Source organism: Dama dama, chromosome 4 (genome assembly GCF_033118175.1).
Source record: "Dama dama isolate Ldn47 chromosome 4, ASM3311817v1, whole genome shotgun sequence".
NCBI lineage: Eukaryota > Metazoa > Chordata > Mammalia > Artiodactyla > Cervidae > Dama > Dama dama.
Window position 1 is genome coordinate 51,934,589 of NC_083684.1, and position 26,448 is coordinate 51,961,036.

The 26,448-nt window shown below is 40.0% G+C and overlaps 2 protein-coding genes across 21 annotated transcripts in view; one reads left to right on the top strand and one right to left on the bottom strand.

Annotated features, from left to right (window-relative positions):
* ZNF568 (zinc finger protein 568) overlaps positions 1 to 6,652 on the bottom strand; it is a 23,486-nt gene extending 16,834 nt beyond the window's left edge. The window contains exons 1-4 of one of the 14 annotated variants that reach the window (XM_061139125.1): positions 6,509 to 6,528; positions 4,862 to 4,930; positions 2,195 to 2,358; positions 1,418 to 1,690 (exon numbers count right to left, since the gene is read on the bottom strand). In XM_061139125.1, coding sequence (XP_060995108.1) covers positions 1,418 to 1,451 — 34 coding nt within the window. In that variant the 5' untranslated portion in view covers positions 1,452 to 1,690; positions 2,195 to 2,358; positions 4,862 to 4,930; positions 6,509 to 6,528. Of the gene's footprint in view, positions 1 to 1,417; positions 1,691 to 2,194; positions 2,359 to 4,861; positions 6,354 to 6,508 lie in introns of those variants that run through there. The other 13 variants (XM_061139124.1, XM_061139122.1, XM_061139121.1 and 10 more) reach the window with 13 other exon arrangements.
* On the top strand, positions 6,417 to 19,168 carry ZNF829 (zinc finger protein 829). Of its 7 annotated transcripts, none has more exons than XM_061139166.1 (6): positions 6,682 to 6,725; positions 7,316 to 7,443; positions 7,536 to 7,607; positions 10,337 to 10,463; positions 10,766 to 10,861; positions 17,215 to 19,168. In XM_061139166.1, exons 3-6 carry the CDS (start codon positions 7,575 to 7,577, stop codon positions 18,192 to 18,194), a joined length of 1,236 nt encoding a protein of 411 aa, XP_060995149.1. In that variant the 5' UTR covers positions 6,682 to 6,725; positions 7,316 to 7,443; positions 7,536 to 7,574; the 3' UTR covers positions 18,195 to 19,168. The 7 variants fall into 7 exon arrangements, with proteins under 7 accessions (XP_060995147.1, XP_060995148.1, XP_060995143.1 ...); XM_061139163.1 differs by lacking the exon at positions 6,682 to 6,725 and adding an exon at positions 6,961 to 7,205; XM_061139164.1 differs by lacking the exons at positions 6,682 to 6,725; positions 7,316 to 7,443 and adding an exon at positions 6,417 to 6,536.
* Positions 19,169 to 26,448: the final 7,280 nt, after the last annotated feature.

Consider the following 26,448-nt stretch of genomic DNA (forward strand, 5'->3'; position numbering starts at 1 on the left):
AGGGTCAGTGGCCCAAAAAGAGTGCTGAATTTTTACTGCACATGCTCAAAAATGCAGAGAATAATGCTGAACTTAAGGGGTTAGATGTAGATTCTCTGGTCATTGAGCACATCCAGGTGAACAAAGCCCCCAAGATGCAGCGCAGGACTTAGAGAGCTCACGGTTGGATCAACCCATACATGAGCTCTCCCTGCCACACTGAGATGATCCTTACTGAAAAAGAATGGATTGTTCCTAAACCAGAAGACAATGTTGCACAGAAGAAAAAAATATCACAGAAGAAACTGAAGAAACACAAACTTATGGCCCGGGAATAAATGCCGCAAAAAATAAACGCAAATAAAAGTAAAAAAAAAAGAGAGAGAGAGAGATGTCAACAAAATTTTGAAAGCTAGAGAGCAGACAAATGACTGGTTTCTAACTTAGAGAAGGGTGAAGCTTAACTGAGCTTCAGGTTGGGGAAACCATGGCAGAACACTTCAAAGGCTCAGGAATAGAGGCACTAGTTACTTCTGCAAGCAGGAGATTGGGGTGGGGCTGAAAAACAAGGAACTAAATATAAGGTGGGCCTGAAGCAATGTAGAGAAAATAAGGGAATTAAGTGAAAGTTGTCAGATTGAAAGATGAGGTACTCCCCTCAACTTTTTTCCTTTGTTTGCCTCCCAGCATTCCAGCTTATACTCCTCAATCTGTCTAGGACTTCTTGCTGGGAAAATTGACTACCTCAAAAGAAAATGCATATAGATCCTGACACTGGTCAACCTTCAACCTCCAACAAAACACCATATTATAAAGAAGGGAAAGAAGAGTGGGTGGGAGTCAGGATGGGGAGAGGGTGATGAGGAAGGGGTTAGGCAGAAAACATAGATAAATCCTCACCTCCACTGTCAAAAGTCAATAGGAAATATCTAAGACAGAAATCAAACATTAGCGGTATGAGGATGTTATTCAGGAAAGCAGAGCTGAATACCAGAATATCCAGAAAAAAAATGTTCCAAGTAGTTGCTGATGGCTAGTGGGAAGAGGGTATGGGAAGGAATGGAACAGGAAACTTTTGTTTATAGTTATATATTTAACAGCACTTAAAAAAAAACTAAATGTTAAGATAAATAGAAATTACATGAAAAATCTATTTAAAAAGCACCTGTCAAGTGAATAAAAACCATTGACAAAGGGACTTCCCTGGTGGTCAAGTGGCTAAGACTCCATGGTCCCACAGCAGGGGGCCCAGGGTTGATCCCTCGTCAGAGAACTAGATCCCAAATGCCTCAACTAAGACCTGGTACAGCAAAATTATAAAACAAAACAAACAAAACACAACAACAGTCAGTAACTTGTGTAATTTCTTGATAGGTGTACTGAACTTCTCTTTTTACATGCTCTCTCCTAAACTCTGCCCACCTCTGAGCCGCCTCACCTGTCCTTTCCATCATCCGAGTCAAACGCTTCATTGTCACACTGCTACTGTTGATCTCTGAAGGTTAAGATGTCCTTCAGTCCTTCCACAATCCATACAGAGGGGTTAAGATAGGGTGTAGATCTAGCAATTTCAGGGTCCACTCTATCTCAGGACTCCCCAGCTGGTGGGGAAGGTCCCAGATCAGGAGGTCTCCTTCCATAACAGATACCTGCTCTTCATGCTTCTTTCTCCTTACATCACAGATCTGTCTTATCTTTGTGGAGCCAGGACCTGTGGGTTTATGATATAAATCCAATTTACCTGATGTCTTCTCACTGCATCCCTATGGGAACCAGCCTTCGAGGTGCCCCCAGGGATCACTATCTTCTGGTATTCATGTTTCTCATACACCCCTGCCATACTGAATAGAGTTGACCTGTCTAACCAATAGGATATTGCAGAATGACAATGTGTGACTTCCAAGGTTAGGTCATAAAAGACATTGTTGTTTCTGTCTTGCACATTTTCGGATCTTGTACTTTGAAAGAAGCCAGCTACCATAACAGGAAGATATTCAACCAACCCTAGGGAGAGGCTTGTGCCAGGAACCAACACCAATTTGCCAGCCATCTTGGAAGCAAATCCTCCAATCCCCATTAGCCTTCTGATGACTGCAGCTTTGCCAACAACTGACTGCAACTTCATGAAATATCTGAGTCTGAATACCCTCCCCACTTCCCACAAAAGCTGAGATAATGTGTTTATTGTTGTTTAAGCCACTAAATTTTGAGTTACCTTATTACACAGTAATAGATAATTAATATAGTCCCAAACAACTGACTTCCTTGCTTCTAATTCACAGTCCCTGGAGTCACTGACCAGAGATACTGAGATAGCAGGAGTTTGGAAGACAACTCAGACTCAGCAACTCAGGTTGAACCAATAGAAACACAAAGAGTCTAGAAACAAAGGGAATAAAAATAGTCATGTTCACATAATATCTCCTTCTCAAATATCTTTTGTGAGCATAAGGGTATAGGCCTAATGCAGTGACAGATATAAAGCTGAATCAAAAAACATTCAGATTTTCAGCAACCCCAAACTTGGAGTGAAAGAGAGCTGCATTATAAGTCCAGCTATTCCATTTCTCATCTATCTTGACAACTGGGGTAAATAAGAGTTGCAATTTAGAATTCCTATACTCATTTGAAATGAGAACTATATTCATGTCATAGTGACACTGTCACATGACATTAATTTATCATCTATGGTTAAAAAAACCATACACAAGAGAGGAAACTAATCCTTGTTATGTATGACAGAAAAGAAATAAAAACAGAAAACATTCAATTATAATAAATTTTGAGAAGCATTATGCCTGGCATATACTCCTAATATCCCTCACACCATTTCTATGTTTTTCTGAAGTCCATTATCACTAACAAATTATATAATTTATCATGCATGTTGTCCATCCCCTCATATAAAATACATGAAAACAGGGATTTATTTTTGTCTGTTTTGCTCCTGTTAGTAGGTGCTCAGAAAATATGTTGATAAACTGGTATAGCCACTAGGGGAAACAGTATGGCAGTCACAAAATTAAGACCAGAATTAATATACAATCCATAAATTCCACTTGTGGATATATATCCAAAAGAACTGAAAGCAGGCACTTGAACAGTATTTGTATACTCATGTTTGTAGCAGCATTATTTGCAAAAGTCAAAAGATAGAAACAATCCAACTGTTCATTTACAGATGAATGGATAAACAAAACGTGGTATGTACAATCAATGAAATATTATCCAGCCTTAAAAAGGATGGAAATTCTGACACATGCTTTAACATGGATGAACCTTAAGGAGATGCTAAGTTAAAATAGTCACAAATGGACAAATACTGTATGATCTTGTATACAGAGTACATAATGAGGTAACATCAAATTCACAGAGACAGAAAGTAGAATCGTGGTTGCCTGCAACTGGGGGATTGTTAAGAACAGGGACTTATTATTTAACAGGTACAGAGTTTCTGTTTCACAAGATAAAAAGAGTTCTATGGATGGACAGTAGTGATGGTGGCACAGCAATGTGGATATAATGCCACTGAACTTGAAAGTGGGTATAATGCTACTGAACTTGAAAGTGGTTTCAAGAAGACTTGAAACTGGTTAAGACAGTAAATTTTTGTAGGTTTTTTTTTTTTTTTTTGCCTTTACTGAGATATAACTGATTCACAAAAAACTGCACAAGTTTAATGTATATATCCTGATGAGTCTGGACATATGTATCTGTGATACCAATACCATGACCAAGGTACTAAATAGATCCATCACCTCCAAAAATTTCCTTGTGTTGTTTAGTTTTTTAAATAAGAACGCTGAACATGAGATCTACTCTCAACATATTTTAAAGTGCATAATACCATTTCTTAAATATAGGTACTATATTGTACAGGTCTCCAAAATTTATTCATCTTACATAACAGAAACTTTGCACTCACTGGAAAACAATTCGCCATTTCCCTCTCTCCCAGCCCCTCACAACAACCATTCTACTCTGTTTCTTTGAATCTGATTATTTTTGATAGCTCATATGAAAGAATTTTGTTTTTGATAGCTCATATAAAAGAACTGTGTAAAGAAAAAAAAAGAACTGTGTAGTATTTGTCCTGCAACTGGCTTCTTTACTTATTTCATAATGTCCTAAAGATTTATCCATGTTGTCACAAATGGCAGGATTTACTTCTTTCTTAAGGCTGAGTAACATTCCAATGCATGTATATGCCACATTTTCTTTATCCATTCATCTGTTAATAGAAAGATGTTTCCATATCTTGGCTATTTCAATAATGCTGCAATGAACATGGGAGTAAGGATATCATGACAGCAAAATTTATGTCATTTGTTATGTTCTCTCTACTTTCCCATAATTTTAAATACACACACATACACACAGAGTGGACCCTTGAACAACATGGGTTTGAACTGCATGAGTGCACTGATACACAGATTTGCTCTCAATCAATACATATTATAGTACTACTACACAATCTGAGGTTCGTTGAATTTGCAGTTGCAGAATCTAGGATACACAGAGCCAAGTGTAAAGTTCTACTTGGATTTTTGACTGCAAAAGAAGGGGAGGGGATTCAAAGGTCAACTGTATATCATGGGCAAATGAATTACTACTAATTTCAGGTAATTAAAATTAGAGGAAAGCAATATATCAGATAAGAAAAACATAAAATGGGTGGATAGTTTGGAGTTCAAGTGTTCTAAAATCTTATTTAGTTTGGGTTTTGATAAACACACATGTTAAAAATTCAAGGATAGGAAACCAAAGCAGTGGAGAGAGAAAAGGGGATAAGGTAAACCTGCACAATAAAAAAGAAGGCATAATAGAAAATAAAGCAAATTTTTATCAGCAACCACAATAAATGTAAATGAATTAAACTCACCTATTAAAATAAGTCAAACAGGATAAAAGGGGGGAAAGCCCAGCAATATGCTCTTTATAAGAGACAGACCTGAAGTATAAAGACATAAAGGGAAGGGGTTGTAAAATGAAATTCCTGGAAAATACAGTAACAAAACCCAAAAAACAATATTAACAGACAAAAGAGAACCGTGGACTAAGACATTCACCAGGATAAAGGGACATGTTTCCTAATGATGCAGATTGAAATCTTAGTCCCAATTCTTCACTCCCCTCTAACAGGATTAGACATTCACACTTTTTGCCATTTAATTTTGCCTTGCCCTCTGGCTGTGGGTGTAATTAATGTTAAGCTTAGGCATCTGTAACATTAGTATACTTGGGAGCAGAGGTTTTTATGATTTCTTGTACTCTGGTGATCCACCAAGAGAAGAACAGGTCCTGGTAACCATTGTCCTTTTTTCCTGAGTTGCATAAAGAACACATGTGGAGCAGGTCTGAATGGATTCTGCAGCCCAGCCCTCCAGGCAAGCCCAGCCTACATAACCTGAACAGAGATTCTGCAGACCTGTGAATAAGAGAATAAATGCTTGCTGTTGCATGCCACGGAGTTTAAAAGTGGTTTGTTAGGCAGCATTACTATGATCACAATAACTAATACAAATAATAAAAGAAGCCACAGGAAGGTGAAATAATAAATCTGAAAAAGATCACCAAGGGAAACTGGAAAGTAACAGAACAGGGCTAAGTATGGCTAGGGGCGGGGTGCAAAGAGGGCTAGGAAGCAGACTAAGAAACAGTGACCAATGGGGAGGAAAGACCACGTGAAACCAGGTACAGAAATTTCTTTCAAGCGGTTGCCAATTATGCCAAAAGGCGACACAGAAGTCAACTGAGGTAAGACAAGAAGCACTACACATCACAATCACAAACACTTCATCCCATTCACACACACTGTAGATCTATCTGATAATCACACGGACAACACCGCACGTTATCATAAATCACAATCACAAGCATCACATGACACAAACATCCCATCACAATTACTCCATCACACCCACATAACCACACCCCTCATCATTCTCATACCATCACCATCTCTCTCTCCCTCTCTCTCATACACACACACACACACACAGCATCGCAACTCCACAGACCATCATAATCACACACACACTCTAACTCTCCACCAGTTTCTTGTTCTTAGAACTCCAACCACTCTCCAGGGACGTACTCCCACCCGGAGCAGTCCGCACTGCCACTATTCCACTCTGGGCCTCCTTAAAGGCTCCGCCCCGCCAGCCTCGCGCGTTGCTTCAGCCAAGAATGTTTCAGGCCCTCCTTAAAGTCCCGCTCCGAGGACGCGGCAGCGTCACCTGCCGGAAACACCCGAATGCGCATCTAGCGCGCAGTGTCTGGGAGGCCGGGTGAAGGCGACACTCGGGAAGCCAGGTGCGGGTAACTCCGAACCATCCCTCTGCGCCCGCCTCCCAACGGACGTTCCACAACACAACACCTCCCAGAAGGTCCCGCGGCCGGAGTCAACTTCCGGCCAGAAAGGAGCAGGCGCTTCCTGTGTGAGGGAGGGGGTGAACCAGGTCCTATCGGGTGGCTGAGCCCCAGCGTGCTGAGATACCGCGAATTGCAACTCCGAGACCTGGCTAACCTCTGAATTGAAGGAGCAGTCGTTTCGGGTGGGTCCAGGCAGGGCGCTGAGAGGAATCGGCCTTGGGGACAACTCTGGACCACATTTCCCAGAGGGCCTAGCGGCCTGACTGTCACTCTTCTCGCGGGAGCTCGAAATTTTCATCACGACTGGCGGGACCGTTAGATCCGTGAGGCCAGAGATCGTGGGCCCCTGGGGACCTGGTTCAACTCTGCAGGTTCGGACCCCGGGGGACCCGAAAGGTCTAAACTGAAGAGACAGGAGACCGATACGGAGCTTCTGTGCTGGCGGAATGGAGTGAGAAGTGGGGGTTATGCGACCCGTGTGCAGATATAGGATGCCTGTCATTGTGGCGTTGTGACTGTGTGTCCCTATGGTGGTACGTGCTCGTAACACCAAGACAGTGGGGTGCCTGCAACTGTGCGAGTGTAATTATGCGTCCTGTGGTGAGTTAGCGATTGGGTCTGTGTTACCACGTTTGACTCTCTGTGTGCGGATGTGCAGTGCGTGTTCTCTTAAGTATGACAGTGCAGAATGCATGGGCTTCCCAGGTGGCGCTAGTGGTAAAGAACCTGCCTGCCTATGCAGGAGACTTTAAGAGACGCGGGTTCGATCCCTGGGTCAAGAAGATCGTGAGAGGGCCTGGCAGCCCACTCCAGTATTCTTGCTTGGAGAATCCCATGGACAGAGGAGCATGGTAGGTTACAGGCTATAGGATTGCACAGAGTTGGACACTATTGAAGCGTCTTAGCATGCACGCACGTGCGGAATGTACGAGTCTGATCATCTGTGCGGTTGTTACTCCAGAGCTCGGTTCTTAAGAAACCTCTGTGAAGTTTGGTTTGATTGGAGTCCTCAACAGCAGTCACCTCAGCTTTCTCCTGAGACACTGGGATTGGACGGGACACCCCATTTTCCTCTGATCTCCTTTACCTGTGTGTACTGAGGGGTGAGGATGAGGATGGGGCTGGGCTGCGGCTGACCTGTGACCTGACCAGTGTCTTACCATTACTTTCTACTCTCCCAGTTATACGCTTCTCCAGGTGAGGCTCAAGAGAAGGCAAGAATGCATGATGAACTTCTGCAAGCAGTGTCCAAGGTATGTTGGGATTTACTCATTGTTTTCTGTCTTCTGAAAGCTAATGCTTGATATAGATACATCATTTGATGATTAAGTTCCTATGATTTTCCTATGGAAAAAGGATAGTTGAGCCTGCTACTGAAGCACAGTAACTCCCATATACCTAATGTTTACTTATTTGGAAAACGGCTCCACTTCTGTTGTCAAATTTTTTTCTTTTTAAATGCAATATTTATTATGACTTTAAAAGCATGACTATTTTAGAGAGTTTAAAAACAGAATTACCAAGAAAAAAATAAAATAGGGCCACTCAAATAACTGGTGTTAATATTTTTGTGTATTTTCATTGTTTTTCCAAAATCAAGTTACACTTCATTTACCATTTTGAGTGATAGTCACTCAGTCATGTGTGACTCTTTGCGACCTCATGGACTGTAGCCTGCCAGGCTCCTCTGTCTGTGGAATTCTCCAGGCCAAAAAAGTATTCTCCTCTGTCATCAAATGATCTTTGTAAATACAATTTTTCAAAGGTACATATTTTTTTCATGAATGAGTTATAGTTTATTCCTCAAATCAGTTGTATGAGACATGAAGTCTTTGCTTTATCTCAGGAAGGATGTGGATGGCTGGCAGGGAGCTAGAATTTTGGAGTCTCCTTCTAACTAGAACAAAAATATCTTTATTCACTTATGTTTCAACATGTCTCATCTTGGGGAACTCACCAAATCACAAGGCTATCAATCACGTTTTTTTTGTTTTTTTTTTTTTGAGTATTAGAGTGTACCCAGGTAGAAGAGTCAGATTAGGGATACTATTTTCTCAAGGTATAAATTTGGAGCTGAAATTCAGTTCTCATGGAACTAAATTTGGAACTCTCAATTTTAAGAATGTGTGTTTGGTACAGAGGCAAAGAAAATCAGGATGAGAATTAGTCTTCTCAAATAAGCTTAAGGCCTTTCTATCTGAATTTCTTCAGAAACAGTAGAGTCCTTCCAATCCATTCTCCTGTGCCAAAGCCCAAACACAGCATCTGGTTCCCCTCTCCCATCAACCTCTAATTACACTCACCAGCTCTATATTGAAGATATTGCCCAATATTAATACTCTTGGGAGGTAGTATACTGCAGTGGAAAATAAATTTTAAAGGGAATAAAATGAAATTTGTTTTCAGAAGCTAATGTAATGTTTGATCTGGAAATATCTGAAACATTCCCAGTAAAATCAGAGAAAGACAAGGGTACACATCATTACCAATGTTATTTAACATTGTTCTGTAGGCATTAACCAAAGCACTTAAACAAAAGGAAAAATTAGGTTATAAATTAGAAAAGAGGGTGTAAGATTATTACTTTTTGCAGATGATGTGACTGTGTACCTGGAAAACCAAATCAACTTATAACCAACACTCTGAAATAAGCAGGACTTCATAGGAAGCAAAGAAAAGAATATTTTTTTTCCCCTAAATTTCCACTCTCAACTCTATGGCTAATTTTTTTTGTTGCCCTGGATAAAAGCTTGTGCAGTCCCTAAAATTGTTTTGATCACTGTTCGGTAGTTTTTGGTTATTTTCAGTCACAAGATCAGTCTTATTTAGTAATTACACTCTCTGGTTGAGTGTAATAATGTGAAAATTTTATTTAAAGCCTGTTCTCTATCTCGGGCTTACTTCAGGCCTGCACAATGCAAGCTTGCATTGTGAAAAGGAGGACATATGGTCCTAAGCTGCTTTGTTTCCTTAACGTGAACTCCTTTGTTTGCTCCATAGTCAGTTTCACATAGTCCTTTATCCTCCTATTCCTAGGTATTACTCTCTGGATCTGCTCCCAGATATTATTCTGGGCCTTGCCTTTTACAATTATCCTGGACTTCGTTCACCATTCTCATGTTAGTTTCCTAGCTTCTGAATCTAATACCTTTCATTTGCTTATTCTCTAGTTTTGATGGAACACATAAGCCAGTACCTTTCCAAGAAAAGCTGGACAGGAGAAAATTTAACGTTCATTCTCGATGAATCTAGAATTGTCTTGAGCTAATCTTCATACTAGCTTGGTATTTAATCTTGCTTGGTATATAATCTTCATATTAACTTTGACTGAGTATTGAATTCTCTGTCAAAATTCATTGTCCTTTGTAATATTAAAGGAATTAGAGACTTCCCTAGTGTTCTAGTGGCTAAGACTCTGCACTCCCAAAACAGGGGGCCCAGGTTCGATCCCTGGTCAGGGAACTAGATCCCACATGCAGTTAATTAATTAATTAAAAAATAAAGGGATCATTTCACTTTCTTATTTTAAATAGTGCTGTTGAGACATCTATTGCCATTCCAATTTCTGAAAATTTTTAATGTGATCCACAGAAGCTTTTAAAAAGTTCTGTTTTTCCCTGATATTCTGAAATTTTACTCCAAAATATAACATAAAGTTTATTTTTTAAAGTTTATCACATTTCCCCCTCTTTTAGGGCTTAAAGGGAACATGGGAAGGGACTCTCATTTATGCAGACTTTACTGTGGCCAGGCACTGAGCTGCAGGCTTGCTATTTCATCTCATTGGAAAAGTCCACTCTATTTGCACACTCCTAGACAGATCCCTCTGTACATAGCAGATATGTCTTGGCTGATGTAATAGGCTCCAGCTCCTTCAGTTTGCTTAATAATCTGTCCTTTTCTGTAGAGTTCTCTACCATCTCATCTACTACCATCATTTTCTTCTCTCCTTCCATTGTGAAAGCATGTGTGTTGTTTTCAGGGGTCAATGATGTTCAGGGACGTGTCTGTAAACTTCTCTCAGGAGGAATGGGAATGCCTGGACTCTGGTCAGATGAATTTATACAAAGAAGTGATGTTGGAGAATTTCAGCAACCTAGTTTCAGTGGGTAAGGATGACTGTCTCCCCAGTTCAGAGTCTGCTCTTGGGAATGTCTCCTTTCTCCACTGTGAATTACTCATTCCAGGTAACTAGCTAAATTCCTGCTCTCTGTCCCCCAAGGAATGGTTGAGTTGGAATGGAATGGAAGAGCTGGAAATGGGCAGCTTTGTTGGGATATGGCTTAAGCTTCACCTTCATCTTTTCTCTGATCCGTCCTGTAGTGGCATCTCTCTTGATCACCAAAGGACTGGATCTGATTTCTGGGACACCAACAGCATAACCATGTCCCATGTCTTTTCTTGTGATCAGGACTTTCCAGTTCTAAACCGGCTGTGATCTCCTTATTGGAACAAGGAAAAGAGCCCTGGATGATTGACAGAGAACTGACCAGAGGCCTTTGTTCAGGTAAGCGAGAGATGACAGTGCAGGAATAGAGCCTGAGGAGATATTACCTATAAGATGTTATCAGGAAACTCCCTTCAAAAACCCAAGGCCTCGTCCATAAAAGATATATCTTGTTTTTTTTCCTCTTATACTTTTTTCTCTGTCCAATGTAGCAAGTATTAATGCCTTCCTTCTTCATTTCCAAGGCAGTTATTCTATCCACTTTTTAGATTTCATTCCTTCATAGGATATGCTGCATTTAGACTTATGTGACAGTAGATATTCCCACCCTAAGAAGTGTGTGTGTGTGTATTTGTGTTTTCTCTTAAAATACTGGTTTTCATTTTATCTACTTTCCAAAAAATTACTAGCTGTAATTTTCAGAACCCTTTCCCAATCACTCCCTTCTTTATCCTCCCCAAAAATACATACTATCTTGACCTCTAACTCTATGAAGTAATTTTTGCCTGTTTCTGAGCTGCATGTAAGTGGAATCATACAGTACTTAATGCTTTTTTTTTTTCCTCAACTTTATATTTATGGGATACATCACCCATGTTATTGCATATCAGTTCAGTTCAGTTGCTCAGTCGTGTGTGACTCTTTGCAATCCCATGGAATGCAGCACACCAGTCTTCTCTGTCCATCACCAACTCCTGGAGCTTGCTCACGCCTGTCCATCAAGTCAGTGATGCCATCCAACCATCTCATCCTCTGTTGTCCCCTTCTCCTCCTGCCTTCAGTCTTTCATCAGGATGTTTTTAGATGAGCCAGTTCTTTGCATCAGGTAGCCAAAGTATTGGAGTTTCAGCTTCAGCATCTGTCCTTCCAATGAATATTCAGGACTGATTTCCTTTAGGATGGACTGGTTGGATCTCCTTGCAGTCCAAGGGACTGTCAAGAGTCTTGTCCAACACCACAGTTCAAAAGCATCAATTCTTTGGTGTTCAGCTTTCTTTATAGTCCAACTCTCACATCCATACATGACCACTGGAAAGACCATAGCTTTGATTAGACGGACCTTTGTTGGCAAAGTAATGTCTGCTTTTTAATATGCTATCTAGGTTGGTCATAACTTTTCTTCCAAGGAGCAAGTGTCTTTTAATTTCATGGCTACAGTCACCATCTGCAGTGATTTTGCAGCCCCCAAAAAATAAAGTCTGTCACTGTTTCCATTGTTTCCCCATCTATTTGCCATGAAGTGATGGGACCAGATGCCATGGTCTTAGTTTTCTGAATGTTGAGTTGTTTGTTTTTTTTTTCATTTATTTTTATTAGTTGGAGGCTAATTACTTTACAATATTATAGTGGGTTTTGTCATACATTGACATGAATCAGCCATGGAGTTACATGTATTCCCCATCCCGATCCCCCCTCCCACATCCCTCTCCACCCGATCCCTCTGGGTCTTCCCAGTGCACCAGGCCCGAGCACTTGTCTCATGCATCCAGCCTGGGCTGGTGATCTGTTTCACCCTAGATAATATACATGTTTCTATGCTGTTCTCTCGAAACATCCCACCCTCGCCTTCTCCCACAGAGTCCAAAATTCTGTTCTGTACATCTGTGTCTCTTTTTCTGTTTTGCATATAGGGTTATCATTACCATCTTTCTAAATTCCATATATATGCGTTAGTATGCTGAAATGTTCTTTATCTTTCTGGCTTACTTCACTCTGTATAATGGGCTCCAGTTTCATCCATCTCATTAGAACTGATTCAAATGAACCAGGCTTCTCGCGCCGCCGCTGCCACTGCTGCCGCCGCAATGGGCCTCCCACTCTTTGATTTTAATCAAGAGGTTCTTTAGTTCTTCGCTTTCTGCCATAAGGGTGGTGTCATTTATGTATCTGAGGTTATTGATATTTCTCCCAGCAATCTTGATTCTAGCTTGTGCTTCATCCAGCCTGGAACTTCACATGATGTACTCTGCATGTAAGTTAAATAAGCAGGGTGATAATATACACGCATTTATTGTGTATAGCTAATGTTGGTTCATTCTCAGTACTATGTGGTATTCTATTCTATGGAAATATTTTATATTATTTATTCTGTATTGCTAATTATTATAAATTATCCTTTGTACTATTGACTGTTTGGTGGTTTTCCAGTTTTTAGCTATTTTACATAATGCTGTGAACATCTGTGTACATACATTTTGGTGCATATATATACACATTTCTTTTGGATGTGTACACAGGAATGGAGTTACTAGGTAATAGGATATGTGTTGGTTCAGTTTTAATAATGCCGCTTTTCCTAAGTGGTTATGCCAATTTATATTTCCAATAGCAGTATGAATGTTGCTATTGCTCTGCATTCTTGCCAGTTCTTGATATTGCTAGACCTTTTAATGTTAGCCATCCTGTGGTATGTTTGTGTGCGTGTGTGTGTGTGTGCATGTGTGTGTGTTCTGTGACTTGCCCATTCAAGTTTCTTGGTTCTGTTCATTGGGTTGTCTTTCTTTCTCTTAGTGATTTGAAGAAGCTCTTTGTATATTCTGAATATGAGCCTTTGTAAATATCTACCTGTATTGCTTACTTTTTTATTCTCTTAGTGTTATCTTTCGATGTTATTAATTTTAAGAAGACAAGCTTACCTATCTTTTCCTTTATAGTTGTTGCTTTTCGTGTTTTGTGTAGGACTCATTGCCTACTCCAAAGTCATGAAGATACTTCCTATGTTATATTCTAGTAGCTTTGTTGCTTTACCTTTTACATTTAGGTCTCCAGTTCCTTGGAGCTGATATTTGATGTAGTATGAGGTAGGAGTCAAATTTCATTTTTTTTTCCCCCAGGTGAATATGCAGTTGACCCAGCAAGGTCTACTGGAAAGACTTTCTCTATATAAAAGGCTACTTTGCCATAAATCAAGTGTTGCCATATCTATAAGTCTGTCTCTGGACTTATTATGTTCTGTTTGCTTGTCTACCTTTGTCCGAATACCACACTAGAATAGTACTATAGCATTTTCAAAAACCTGCTCACTATTCTGTGTTATTGACATTGTTTCCTCTATTCTTTTCCATGAGCACCTTTATTTTTCAAAATTCCTTTTATAACTGTAGTCCACATGTTCTAGTGACATTGCCCTTTAGTAAAATTGCCTGCTTTTCAGTACTTTTAATGTATATTAGAAAAAAAAAATGTTTATTAGACATACTTAACAGGGCATTACACTCTAGTTTTGAGGCTTTTGTTTTTCCCTTTTTCCTTTAAATGCTATTTAAGTCAGTAAATAAATAAAACTCCAAAAGTACAAACCTTTAATAAAGCAAAGTCATGAACTGAAAATACATCAAAATTAAGAATTTCTGTTAAATGAAGGACACAAAAGATAAGTTTAATGCAGAGTAGATTGGAAGATAGTTGCTAATTAATAGGAAAAAGTTAGTGACCCAATAAAAATACTGATAAAGGCTAATGAGGTTAAAATGCTAATTAATAAGCCTTTCAGATGTTGACACTTAATAATTACAAGTGCAAATGATGACAATAATGAAATATCACTTTTCATTTACTATACATGGAAAAGTAGAAAGCTGGATAATGACAGCTGTGAGTGGGGACGTAGAAATTCTTATGCATGCTTGTGAAAGTATAAAATGGTTTTGCCTTTCTCTGTAGTCATCTGTTACTACTTAAACTGGTTTACATATGCCCCACTTTTGAGTATATATCTACAATTGAAAATCATACAAAAGGATAAATACTTCATGTCTTTCCAGTGCCATACCAGTGTATTTTTCAGGTCCATTTGAGGATTATTTAATTATCTGGGGAAATGTACCTTTGTTTCACTTATTATTTGCTACTCATTAGGGACCGAGTTCTCTTAAAATTAGATGTTAAATTTAAAAAGATTGGTAAGTTGCAAATGATTTGTCTAGCGGAAAAGGTAGCCTGGTAGGAATAGGATAGTATCTTATTATCTTATTCTTATGTAAAAGGATTATCCTATTATCTTAAAGATTTTTATCTTTTTTTCTGTTAATGTGGCTGATATCACCATCTGCTTTTATGCTTGCTTCTGGACATCCTGGGCTTGAAATAAAGATATTGTACTACTGTACTCTATAGTCACCAGTGAAGTTGCTCAGTCATGTCCGACTCTTTGCAACCCCATGGACTGTAGCCTGGCAGGCTCCTCCATCCATGGAAATTTCCAGGCAAGAGTACTGGAGTGGGTTGCCGTTTCCTTCTCCAGCTCTCTGTAGTGCTGTACAGTAAAATATACAATAGCACAGCCACTTGTAGGGGACGCACACACGTGAAAGTGTACACCAGACACGTGAGCTAGCTTATGTGATTGGACATGTGAAAGATGTACTTTTGTATTTTTGAAAGTTTGCAACTTGAAGGTTCGTCTGTAAGGGGCTTACTCTATTGTTTTCTCCATTCAACCATTCTCTTTTTATTTGAGAGTTTAATCCATTTACATTTAAAGTTATTGTTAATAAGTAACAACTTACTATTGCTATTTTATTATTTTCTGTCCTTGTAGTTCTTTTGTCCCTCTTTTCCTCCCTTGCTGCCTTCATTTTCTTTTTTTTTTTTCATTTTCTTTCTTTATTTGTATTGATATGCTTTGAATCCTTTATTTTTCTTTTGCTTATCTTCTATAAGGTGTTTTCTTTGTAATTATCATGGGGCTTTCAAAAATATAACAGTATGTTTTATGCTGATAACAGTCACATACAAAAATAATTTTACTTCTCATTATCCACACTTTGTGCTATTGACCTTGTACCCATCTGGTACATAGATTAGTTCACCAACCAGGAACCTTCCTTCAATCCTTGCCAAGTATTTTACTGGAGTGTCATTATTTAGGCAAGTGTGACCAGCCCCATCCCTTGAAACAAAGGATCCGCTGTGAATCACCTCCTTATCATAAAGTCAGATATGATCAGAAGACACTTGTTGTGAATAATGAAAGATAATCCAGTGGTTTTTGAAGCTCTTCGAAGAACTGGGAACAAAGACCAGATACATTTTTTTATATCACAAGTATGTGTATTTTCTGTTAATTCTTTCTTCTCAGTTCAGTACCAATGTCCCTGCCTATGCTAGATGTTCCTGAGTCCAGATTTTCTCTGGTTCCATTTTTCTAGATTTCTAGTTTTCTTTGAGAATGGAAAACTATAATCATCCTTTTCTGTGGGATGGGGAGGAGATACACTCTTTGAATTCATCCTTCAGCTTTTACTGTGCTCTGCACTCTGCTATTAGAAGTGACTGATGCCTCCAGTTCTTATGTATTTGAAGGGATTTGCACCATGAATCAATACTGTGGAATTCACCCACTGGAGCTTGTTTGGTATTCTTTGGTCTGCAGTCACTTATCACTCATCCATTGACTTTCCAGTTTCCAAGTTCTGTTTCTTCTCCAGTATCTTTTATCCTCATGGGGTTTTCCTTTCCCCTTGTTAAGCTTTTAGTGTAATTTTCTTATGGATTCATGAAAAGTTTTGGTAAACTTATACCTACAGTCTGCCATTTTTAACAGAAATTATGCCCCCCTTTTTAAGAAATACAGTTGTCCCTCATTAAGTCACAAATTCTATATTTATGAATTTACTTACTCGCTGAAATTTATTTATAAATCCCAAATCAGTACTTAACAGTATTTCCATGGTCATTAGCAGATATAATGTAGAGTGGGAAAAATCCTCTTTTCTCACAGAGACTGTTTCATTCTTATTTTGTTATTTCTCACACTCAAGCTGTCTCCCTTCTTAGTGACTGCCGTGACTTGAAGATTCCATTTCTCTCTCCCAGCATCAGCATCACAGAATTCAAAGGCAAACTGTTTTCACTGCATCCCCAACATGTACCAGGCTCTATTCACAGAAGTGATTTACCTGTCTACCATTCTCACCAGTTTCATTCAGCACCCTAGACTTGCTGTGGGCTGTCCCGCAGTGTGAATTTGCTGACAATATACTCTTTGCTTAAAGTCACTAACCCTCCACTATCCCCATTTATACATTTAAACACATTTATTCCTCAGTAGTCCTGAAAGCATGACAGTTATCCACAAATTACAAGACATAGTATGGTGCTCTGTGAGTATGTGCTTATATAAATGTATGTATGCTTAGAATCACTGTGTAATGTGGAGGATATCCCGGAATAGTGTGGACTCACTGAAGTTGCAGGTGATTCTGATCCCCACCAGGTTCTCTTCAGCTTCTCTATTGCCTCTCCTTAATGTCTGTGCTTTTCATATCAATTTTACAAATTGCTTAGCCATGTTTGAGAACTATCTGTTTACTTTCCCATATATTATTTTCAGTTTAATCTTTGCATTTTTCAGACATTTAACCTTTCCCAGAATAAGAAAAATAAACATATGCCTTTCTGTTTTCTTTCAGATCTGGAATCCATGTGTGAGACCAAGTTATTATCTCTAAAGAAGAGACATTTTAGTCAAATAATATTTACCCATGAAGACCTACCCACTTTTTTTCAGCCCCCATTTCTCATTCCACATCGAGAAACTATTAATGAAGAGAAATCCTGTGAATGTAAAATATGTGGAAAGGCCTTTAATCAAAACTCACAGTTTATTCAACATCAAAGAATTCGTTCTGCTGAAAAAAATTATGAATGTAAGGAGTGTGGGAAATCCTTTAGTCGTGGCTCACTTGTTACTCGACATCAGAGGATTCACACTGGTGAAAAACCCTATGAATGTAAAGAATGTGGCAAGGCTTTTAGTTGTAGTTCGTATTTTTCTCAACATCAGAGGATTCACACTGGTGAGAAACCCTATGAATGTAAGGAATGTGGAAAGGCCTTTAATTATTGCTCAAACCTTAATGATCATCAGAGAATTCACACTGGTGAAAAACCCTATGAATGTAAAGTATGTGGAAAAGCCTTTACTAAGAGTTCACAACTTTTTCCACACCTGAGAATTCATACTGGTGAGAAACCTTATGAATGTAAGGAATGTGGGAAAACCTTTACTCAACAGTCAAGGCTTATTCAACATCACAGAATGCACACTGGTGAGAAACCTTATGAGTGTAAGGAATGTGGGAAGGCCTTTACTAGTGCCTCAACACTTACCAACCATCACAGAATTCACACTGGCAAGAAACTCTATGAATGTAAAGAATGTGGAAAGGCCTTTATTCAGAGCTCTGAACTTATTCAACATCAGAGAATCCATACAGATGAAAAACCATATGAATGTAATGAGTGTGGAAAGGCTTTTAATAAAGGCTCAAACCTTACTCGTCATCAAAGAATTCACACTGGTGAGAAACCTTATGACTGCAAAGAATGTGGAAAGTCCTTTGGTAGTCGCTCTGACCTCATCCGCCATGAAGGAACTCATAATGGATAAGTGATAGTTCCTTTTGATAAACTTGATAGTAATATTTTTAAAACAAGTGATGCAAAAAAAAAAAAAGCAAGGAAAAAAAGCTGAAGGTTCTTCTGTGTAATAGTTTCCTAGGGCTGCTGTAATGAAGTACCAAGTACCACAAAACAAGGTGGATTAAAACAACAGAACTTATTCTCTCATAGTTTTTGAGACTTGAAACCCAAAATCAAAGTTGTCGGCAAGTTTGGTTCCTTCCAGGGACTCAGGAAGAATCTGTTCCACACCCTTCTCCTAGCTTCTTATAGCAGCAATTTTTGACATGCCTAGGCTTATAGAAGCATTGCTGCTATCTCTGCCTCCATCTTCACACTACGTTCTCTGTGTGTCTCTGCATCTGTTCTATTGTACAGACACAGGTCATATTGGATTAGGGCTCACAGTAAGGACCTCATCTTAACTTGATTTTATCTGCAAAGACCTTATTTCCAGGTACTATCACATTAACATACCAGGGGTTTGGACTTCCAACATAGTTTAACCCGTTACACTGTTAACACTATTTTTCCTAATGTGTTTGTAGTTTTATAGATAACATTAATCAAATGTATTTTTTAAATGTATTTAATAATGTGAATTCAAGGTCTAAATTAAACCCCCTTTTCCCTCAAAAAATTCTATCCCCCAAATTCTATGTTTTAGGACCATCTTTTCTATTTTCGTGGCCTACATAATACTACACTGTAAATTGTGTTGCATAGGCTGTCTTTGAATTCATGGTGGAATTATAAATTTGTATTTGAAGGCAGCTCTATTCTTTTGTTAGGTTAATATTTTCTTGTTGTTAAAAAAACAGGGCACAAAGAAAAAAAGATTTATAAGCCTGTGAAACAGAAATGACTTCTTTCAGATTATCATAGTATATCCTTGCAGGCTTTATTTAATGTAATCATGACATACATGTTGTACCATAAACTGCTTTTATGCTACTGTTTAAGTACAGGTGTTTATGTATTATTATTTTTAATGGTGTCATAATCTTTTCTGTGGTTGATTCTCATTTTGCTAAATAACTACTGATAAACATTTTGGTGCCTGTTTAAACTTTTGCAGTTACAGAAGTTGCCTTCTAAATGCAACTTTAGTACTTTTTTGTTTGAAATTTCAAAACATTTAATTTCAATGTTGAGATAACATGAATATTTTCTCCCTGTAAAAAATTGCCAATAATCCCCAATTCCCTCATAATCACTATTATGAATTTATTTTTATGCTTTGAAACCTTTTTAAAAAAGTTTTTTACATGCATGTGCACACACAACCAAATATGTAAGCAGTTTAGAAAAAGTGTTGCTTTGTACTTTTTTTGTGTGTAATTACCTACTAATGATGGTTATGTTGGATTGCTGTAAGGATTTAACTCATTTGAGTTAAGTGAAAAATGGGAGTCTTACCTAACATATAGTAAGAATGTAGCTGGTAGTTATCCAAAATTAACATTAATAGTTTCAACATTATTATTTATGGAAAGGACTTTTACCATGTTTCATATATTAACACCTTAATTTATATCAAACAGTTTATAATGAAAAAAGGACCTATGGCTGTAATGTTTGCAAAAAAGCATCTTAGCAACACTTACTCCTTATTCAACATGAAGTATAGAAAGAAAAATAAAGCACTGAGAAAATCTGGAGACAAATATGGGTGAATAAGCCTACATTAACACCTTATACTTCAGGCTGCACAATTATCTCATACCCAGCAAAAAACCTATTGATCAAGAATAGTTGAAAACCCATTTGTCAAAAAAGAGAAAGACATGAAATATTAAGTTAATAATCACTTCCTTCTCTGAAAACCTGTAGATCATATTCTTTTCCAGAATGGGAAAAAATTAAAATATGATAGACAACAATATCTAAATATTGACAATCCTCCTCCAAATGTTGGGGCTTCCCTGGTGGCTCAATGGTAAAGAATCCACCTGCCAAGCAGGAGATGTGGATTTAATCCCTGGGTCGGGAAGATTCCCTGGAGAAGGAAATGGCAACCCACTCCAGTATTCTTGCCTGGGAAATCCCATGGACACAAGAGCCTGGCGGGCTACAGTCCCTGAGGTAGCAAAGGTCAGACACAACTGAGCAACTAAGCACGCGCATACAAGCACATTATGTAGGAAAACTTCTGGGGATTGGCAGGCAACTAGATCTATATTTAGATTAGAATGTAGAGACTGGGGCTTCCCTGGTGGTCCAGTGGTTGAGAGTCCACTTGCCAGTGCAGGGGAAAAGGGTTTTATCCTTGGCCCAGAGTCGGACACGACTGAAGCGACGCAGCAGCAGCAGCAGGAAGGTTTCACATGCTGCAGGGCGAGTAAGCCAGTGCGCCACAACTAGTGAAGCCTGTGCACCCTAGAGCCTGTGCTCTGCAACAAGAGAAGCCACTGGAATGAGAAGCCTAACCATGGCGACTAGAGAGTAGCCCCTGCTCCCTGTAATTAGAGAAAGGCCCCTGCAGCAACGAAGACCCAGCGTGGCCATGTGCCGTGCTTGTGTGCTTAGTCACTCAGTCGTGTCCGACACTTGCGACCCTGTGGCCTGTAGCCCACCAGGCTCCTCTGTCCATGGGGATTCTCCAGGCAAGAATACTGGAGTGGGTTTCCATGCCCTCCTCCAGGGGATCTTCCCAACCCAGGGATCCAACCCAGGTCTCCTGCATTGCAGGCGAATTCTTTACTATATGAGCCACGAGGAAAGCCCAGCGCAGCCACACATAAATTAAAAAAAATTTTAAATGTATCGGCTTGCTGATAGTATCAGGAAATCCCTAATAAATTAACTAAATATATGAGACAAAGTGTCAGAATAATGAAAGCAAACTAAATTCAAACATAGAAGAAAAGACTTCCCTGGTGGTCCAGTGGTTGCCATGCCAATCTTCCAATACAGGGGATGAAGGTTTGATCCTTGGTTGGGGAACTAAGATCCCACATACCTCTTGGTGAGGAAAAAATAAAGAGATTGTCAAGAGAATGAGAAGACAATTCATAGGATGGTATAAAAATGTCTACAAATCATATATCTGATAAGAGATTATATCTAGAGTATATAAAGAACTCCAAAAGCAATATAAAAAACGGGCTTCCCTGGTGGTTCAGCGGTAAAGAATCAGACTGCCAATGCAGGAGGTACAGGTTAGATCCCTAATCCAGGAGAATCCCACATGCCTTGAAGCAGCTAAGCCTGTGTACCACAGCTATTGGGCCTGTGCTCTGGATCATGGGAGCCACAAGTACTGAGGCCTGCTCCTTTGAGCCTGCCTGTGCTCTGCAACAAGAGAAGTCACTGCGATGAGAGGCCCAAGCAATGAAACTAGAGAGTAACCCCAACACTGCAACTAGAAAAAAGCCCAAGCAACAACAAAGGCCCAGAATAGTCAAAAATTAATTTTAAAAAAACCTGATTAAAAAATGGGCAAAGGTCTTGAATAGACGTTTCTCCAAAGATAGTATACAGATGGCCAATGAACCCAAGAAAAGATGCTCAATATCACCAATCAGTTCAGTTCAGTTCAGTCACTCAGTCATGTCCGACTCTTCGCGACCCCACGGATTGCAGCACAACAGGCTTCCCTGTCCATCACCAACTCCTAGAGGTTACTCAAACTCCTGTCCATCAAGTCGGTGATGCCATCCAACCATCTCATCCTGTGTTGTCCCCTTCTCCTCCTGCCTTCAATCTTTCCCAGCATCAGGGTCTTTTCAAATGAGTCAGTTCTTCACATCAGGTGGCCAAAGTATTGGAGTTTCAGCTTCAGCATCAGTCCTTCCAATGAATAGTCAGGACTGATTTCCTTTAGGATGGGCTGGTTGGATGTCCTTGCTGTCCAAGGGACTCTCAAGAGTCTTCTCCAACACCACAGTTCAAAAGCATCAATTCTTCAGCGCTCAGCTTTCTTTATGGTCCAACTCTCACATCCATTCATGACTACTGGAAAAACCGTAGCTTTGACTAGACCTTTGTTGGCAAAGTAATGTCTCTGCTTTTAATATGCTGTCTAGGTTGGTCATAACTTTTCTTCCAAGGAGCAAGTGTCTTTTAATTTCATGACTGCAGTCACCATCTGCAGTGATTTTGGAGCCCAGAAAAATAAAGTCTGTCACTGTTTCCACTGTTTCCCCATCTATTTCCCATGAAGTGATTGGGCCAGATGCCATGATCTTAGTTTTCTGAATGTTGAGTTTTAAGTCAACTTTTTCACACTCCACTTTCATCAAGAGGCTTTTTAGTTCTTCTTCACTTTCTGCCATAAGGGTGGTATCATCTGTGCATCTGAGGTTATTGATATTTCTCCCGGCAATCTTGATTTCAGCTTGTGCTTCTTCCAGCCCAGCGTTTCTCATGATGTACTCTGCATGTAAGTTAAATAAGCAGGGTGACAATACTGCTTGACGTACTCCTTTCCCTATTTGGAACCAGTCTGTTGTTCCATGTCCAGTTCTCACTGTTGCTACCTGAGCTGCATATAGATTTCTCAAGAGACAGGTCAGGTGGTCTGGCATTCCCATCTCTTTAAGAAGTTTCCACAGTTTGTTGTGATCCACACAGTCAAAGGCTTTGGCATAGTCAATAAAGCAGAAATAGATGTTTTTCTGGAACTCTCTTGGTTTGGCATTGTTTGCTATCTCCAGTACCAAGAACAGTGCCTGGTTCATGGTAAGCACTCTGTATGCACTTGTGATAAATGGATATATTACTTCTATTTAGAGTTCAAGAACTCTCAGGAAGGGATTTCCCTGGCAGTCCAGTGATTAAGACTTTGAGCTTCTACTGTGGGGGCCTGTTTGATTCCTGGTTGGGGAATTAAGATTTTACATGCCCTGTGGTGCAGCCAAAAAAAAAAAAAAAAAAAATTCTTTTTTTAAAGTCCCAGCAAGCACATCCAGAATACATGGCTCACTCAGCTCTGTTCCAGCACAGTCACCTTCCTGACTCTTTCCTACTTTCAAACTTATTTCCCTGGTGAGGTGGGTAGGTTCTAAGCTGCCTGCAGTGACCACTACCTCCTGAAAAATCTGGAAGGAGGAATTCCCCTTATGTAACTTCCTCCCCTTGAATGTGACTGGGAACTGTGACTTGCATCAAACTGTCAGGTGAGTGTATGCTCCTCGGTTTTTGTCTCGTCACAACAAAGATTTGGAGTGACGGACATTAAAGCCCCCCTCGGCGTGTCACAGCTCTCGGGTCTTGGACAGACCATGTTATAGCTCTCAGGTCTCAAACAGACCATGTTATAGCTCTCAGATAAGTCAGTGTTACAGCTCAGTGTTACAGCTCTATTTTATTTAGAAGATGGCAGGAAAATCCATCTTTGAGGCATGAGGGCATGTCGATCCAAAGATGCAAAGAGAAGAGCTCCCCAGCATGCGGGAGAGAGAGAGAGAGAGATAGAGCTAGCTTTGGCTCCTCTTTTGATGTTTTTCTCTCCCTGGGCCTGTCCTATGTAAATTGGGCCAGCCAGGAGTGCTATTTCTTTTACCTGAGGGTCTCACTCTGGTCCTCGGACCTTCCTTTGTTCTATTTTCGCGGGCATTTCCCTTCCAGGTCTTTAGCCACCGCCATTCTGGACTCCTTTTCCCTATTCTAACTACCTAACAAAACCAATAAAATAAAACAGCAAAGGATGTTCACATGCATGCTAATAAAGTGTAACTTCTATATTGGGATCTTCCCTGGTGGCTCAGAGGGTAAATTGTCTGCCTACAATGCAGGAGACCTGGGTTTGATCCCTGGGTCGGGAAAATCCCCTGGAATAGGAAATGGCAACCCACTCTAATACTCTTGCCTGTAAAATCCCATGGACAGAGAAGTCTGGTAGGCTACAGTCCATAGGGTCACAAGTGTGTGCTAAGTCACTTCAGTCGTGTCCAACTCTTTGTGACCCCATGGATTGTAGCCCACCAGGCTCCTCTGTCCATGGGGATTCTCCAGGCAAGAATATTGGAGTTGCCACGCCTTCCTCCCAACCCAGGGATTGAACCCTGATAGTGAGAGGGTAACAGGCAGGAAGGCCAGGGGTTTCCAAATGGAGGCTGCAAGTGTCATACATTTATCTCTCTCTTAAGCAGCAGGAGGAAACAAACTAGTGAGATATATATGCATATGTATATATATATATATATATATATATATATATATATTTCCTTCTCTATACAAATTTAAAAGGTTTCTCATAAAATACTGTGCTGCCATAATGACACCTCGTTCCACCTGAAGTTAACTATTCTCAAACCTTGAGTTAACCAATGCATTTTTCTTATGGAAATATTTGTCTTAAGCTATGTTAATGTACTATGCATTTACCCCAGACTCTGTCTTCAAGTCGGTTCCGCCTAATGGCTCAGAACCTACTTGACAAACCAGTATGTTATACTTAGACATATATGTAATATATGTAATCTATGTAAATGAAACTATTTGTGTGGTAATTTGACTTTCTACAAGATTCAAGTCAACCGTTTTATGGCCTGGGATGACTTGTCTGGTGCCAAGATTATCCCAAAATACATTTTATGGATGAGGGGCCTGGTGCTATCCTGAGTTTTAAGACATTCCTTTCATTAACAGACTGCTAGTGACTATATAACATCCAGCTAAAATTTAACAAGCAGGGGATAGTCTTTCTACCCCCTTCTGATGCCTATGTCAGAAGCTTTCTCTATTAATAAAATTTTATTACACAAAAGCTCTGAGCGATCCAGCCTCGTCTCTGGCCCCGGATTGAATTCTCCTCCGGAGGCCAAGAATCCCAGTGTCTTTTCGTGGTTCAGCAACAACCTTTCAATAGCTCAGTTGGTAAAGAATCTGCTTGCAATGCAGGAGACCCCAGTTCCATTCCTGGGTCGGGAAGATCCACTGGAGAAGGGATAAGCTACCCTACCAACTCCAGTATTCTTAGACTTCCCTTGTGGCTCAGCTGGTAAGGAACCTGCCTGCAATGCGGGAGACCTGGGTTCTGAAAAGTTGTTGCTGAACGATAAGACGCTGGGATTGTATTTTGGGATAATCTTGGCACCAGATAATTCATCCCAGGCCATAAAACGATTGACTTGAATCTTGTAGAATGGCAGATTACCATACAAATAGTTTCGTTTACATAGATTAGGGGATTAGGGGAACAATGTCTGAGTATAACATACTGGTTTGTCAGGTCGGCTCTGAGCCATTAGGCAGAACCGACTTGAAGACAGTCTGGGGTAAATGCATAGTACATTAACATAGCTTAAGACAAACATTTCCATAAGAAAAATGCATTGGTTAACTCAAGGTTTGAGAATAGTTAACTTCAAGTGAAACCAGGTGTCATTATGGCAACACAGTATTTTAAGAGAAACCTCTTTTTAAATTTGTATAGAGGGAAAAAAATATCGCTAGTTTGTTTCCTCCTGCCCCTTAAGAGAGATAAAAATGTCTGACACTTGCAGTCTATTTCCTCCGTTTGGAGACCCCTGGCCTTCCTGCCTGTTACCCTCTCAGTTCGATCCCCGGATTGGGATGATCCGCTGGAGAAGGGAAAGGCTACCCACTCCAGTATTCTGGCCTAGAGAATTCCATGGATGTCTATAGGGTGCACTGAGCAACTTTCACTTTGACGCCTGCATTGCAGGCAGATTCTTTACCACTAGCGCCACCTGGTGGCGCTGTATTGGTAGCTGATTGGTCTGTATTGGTAGCTGATTCCTTAGTTGAAGCAAGCTGCTCTGTTGTGAGCTGTACATTGGAGAGACCCATGTGGCAAGGAATGGTGGGTAGACTTTGGCCCACAACCAGCACAAAATGGAGGTCCTCAGTCCAACAGTTCACATGGAATTGAATTCTGCCAACAATTATGTGATCCTAGAAGCAACTTCTTCCCTAGTTGAGGATCGTTGTGGTCAACAACGTGACTGCAGCCTTGTGAGATCTGAACTCAAGGACCCAGCTGAGTCGTGTATGTGTTGCAGGAAGGGGGACCCCTTCCAGGGCCCGAAACTGGGCTCTTATCTAACACTCAGAAATGAATCGTCTGAGGAGACACATGGTCTGGCAAACCAAGAGATTTTATTGGGAACGGGCACCCGGGCAGAGAGCAGGAGGGTAAGGGAACCCAGGAGAACTGCTCTGTCACGTGGCTCACAGTCTTGGGTTTTATAGTGATGGGATAGTTTCCGGGTTGTCTTTAGCCAATCATTCTGACTCAGTCCTTCCTGGTCGTGCATACCTTGTTCAGCCAAGAT

What these genes read in the sequence shown, in the direction of transcription:
- ZNF829 (XM_061139160.1), top strand. An exon ending in TTCTGCAAGCAGTGTCCAAG is followed by an intron (nt 7,608 to 10,336) that starts GTATGTTGGGAT and finishes TGTTGTTTTCAG; the next exon opens with GGGTCAATGATGTTCAGGGA. An exon ending in CAGCAACCTAGTTTCAGTGG is followed by an intron (nt 10,464 to 10,765) that starts GTAAGGATGACT and finishes TCTTGTGATCAG; the next exon opens with GACTTTCCAGTTCTAAACCG.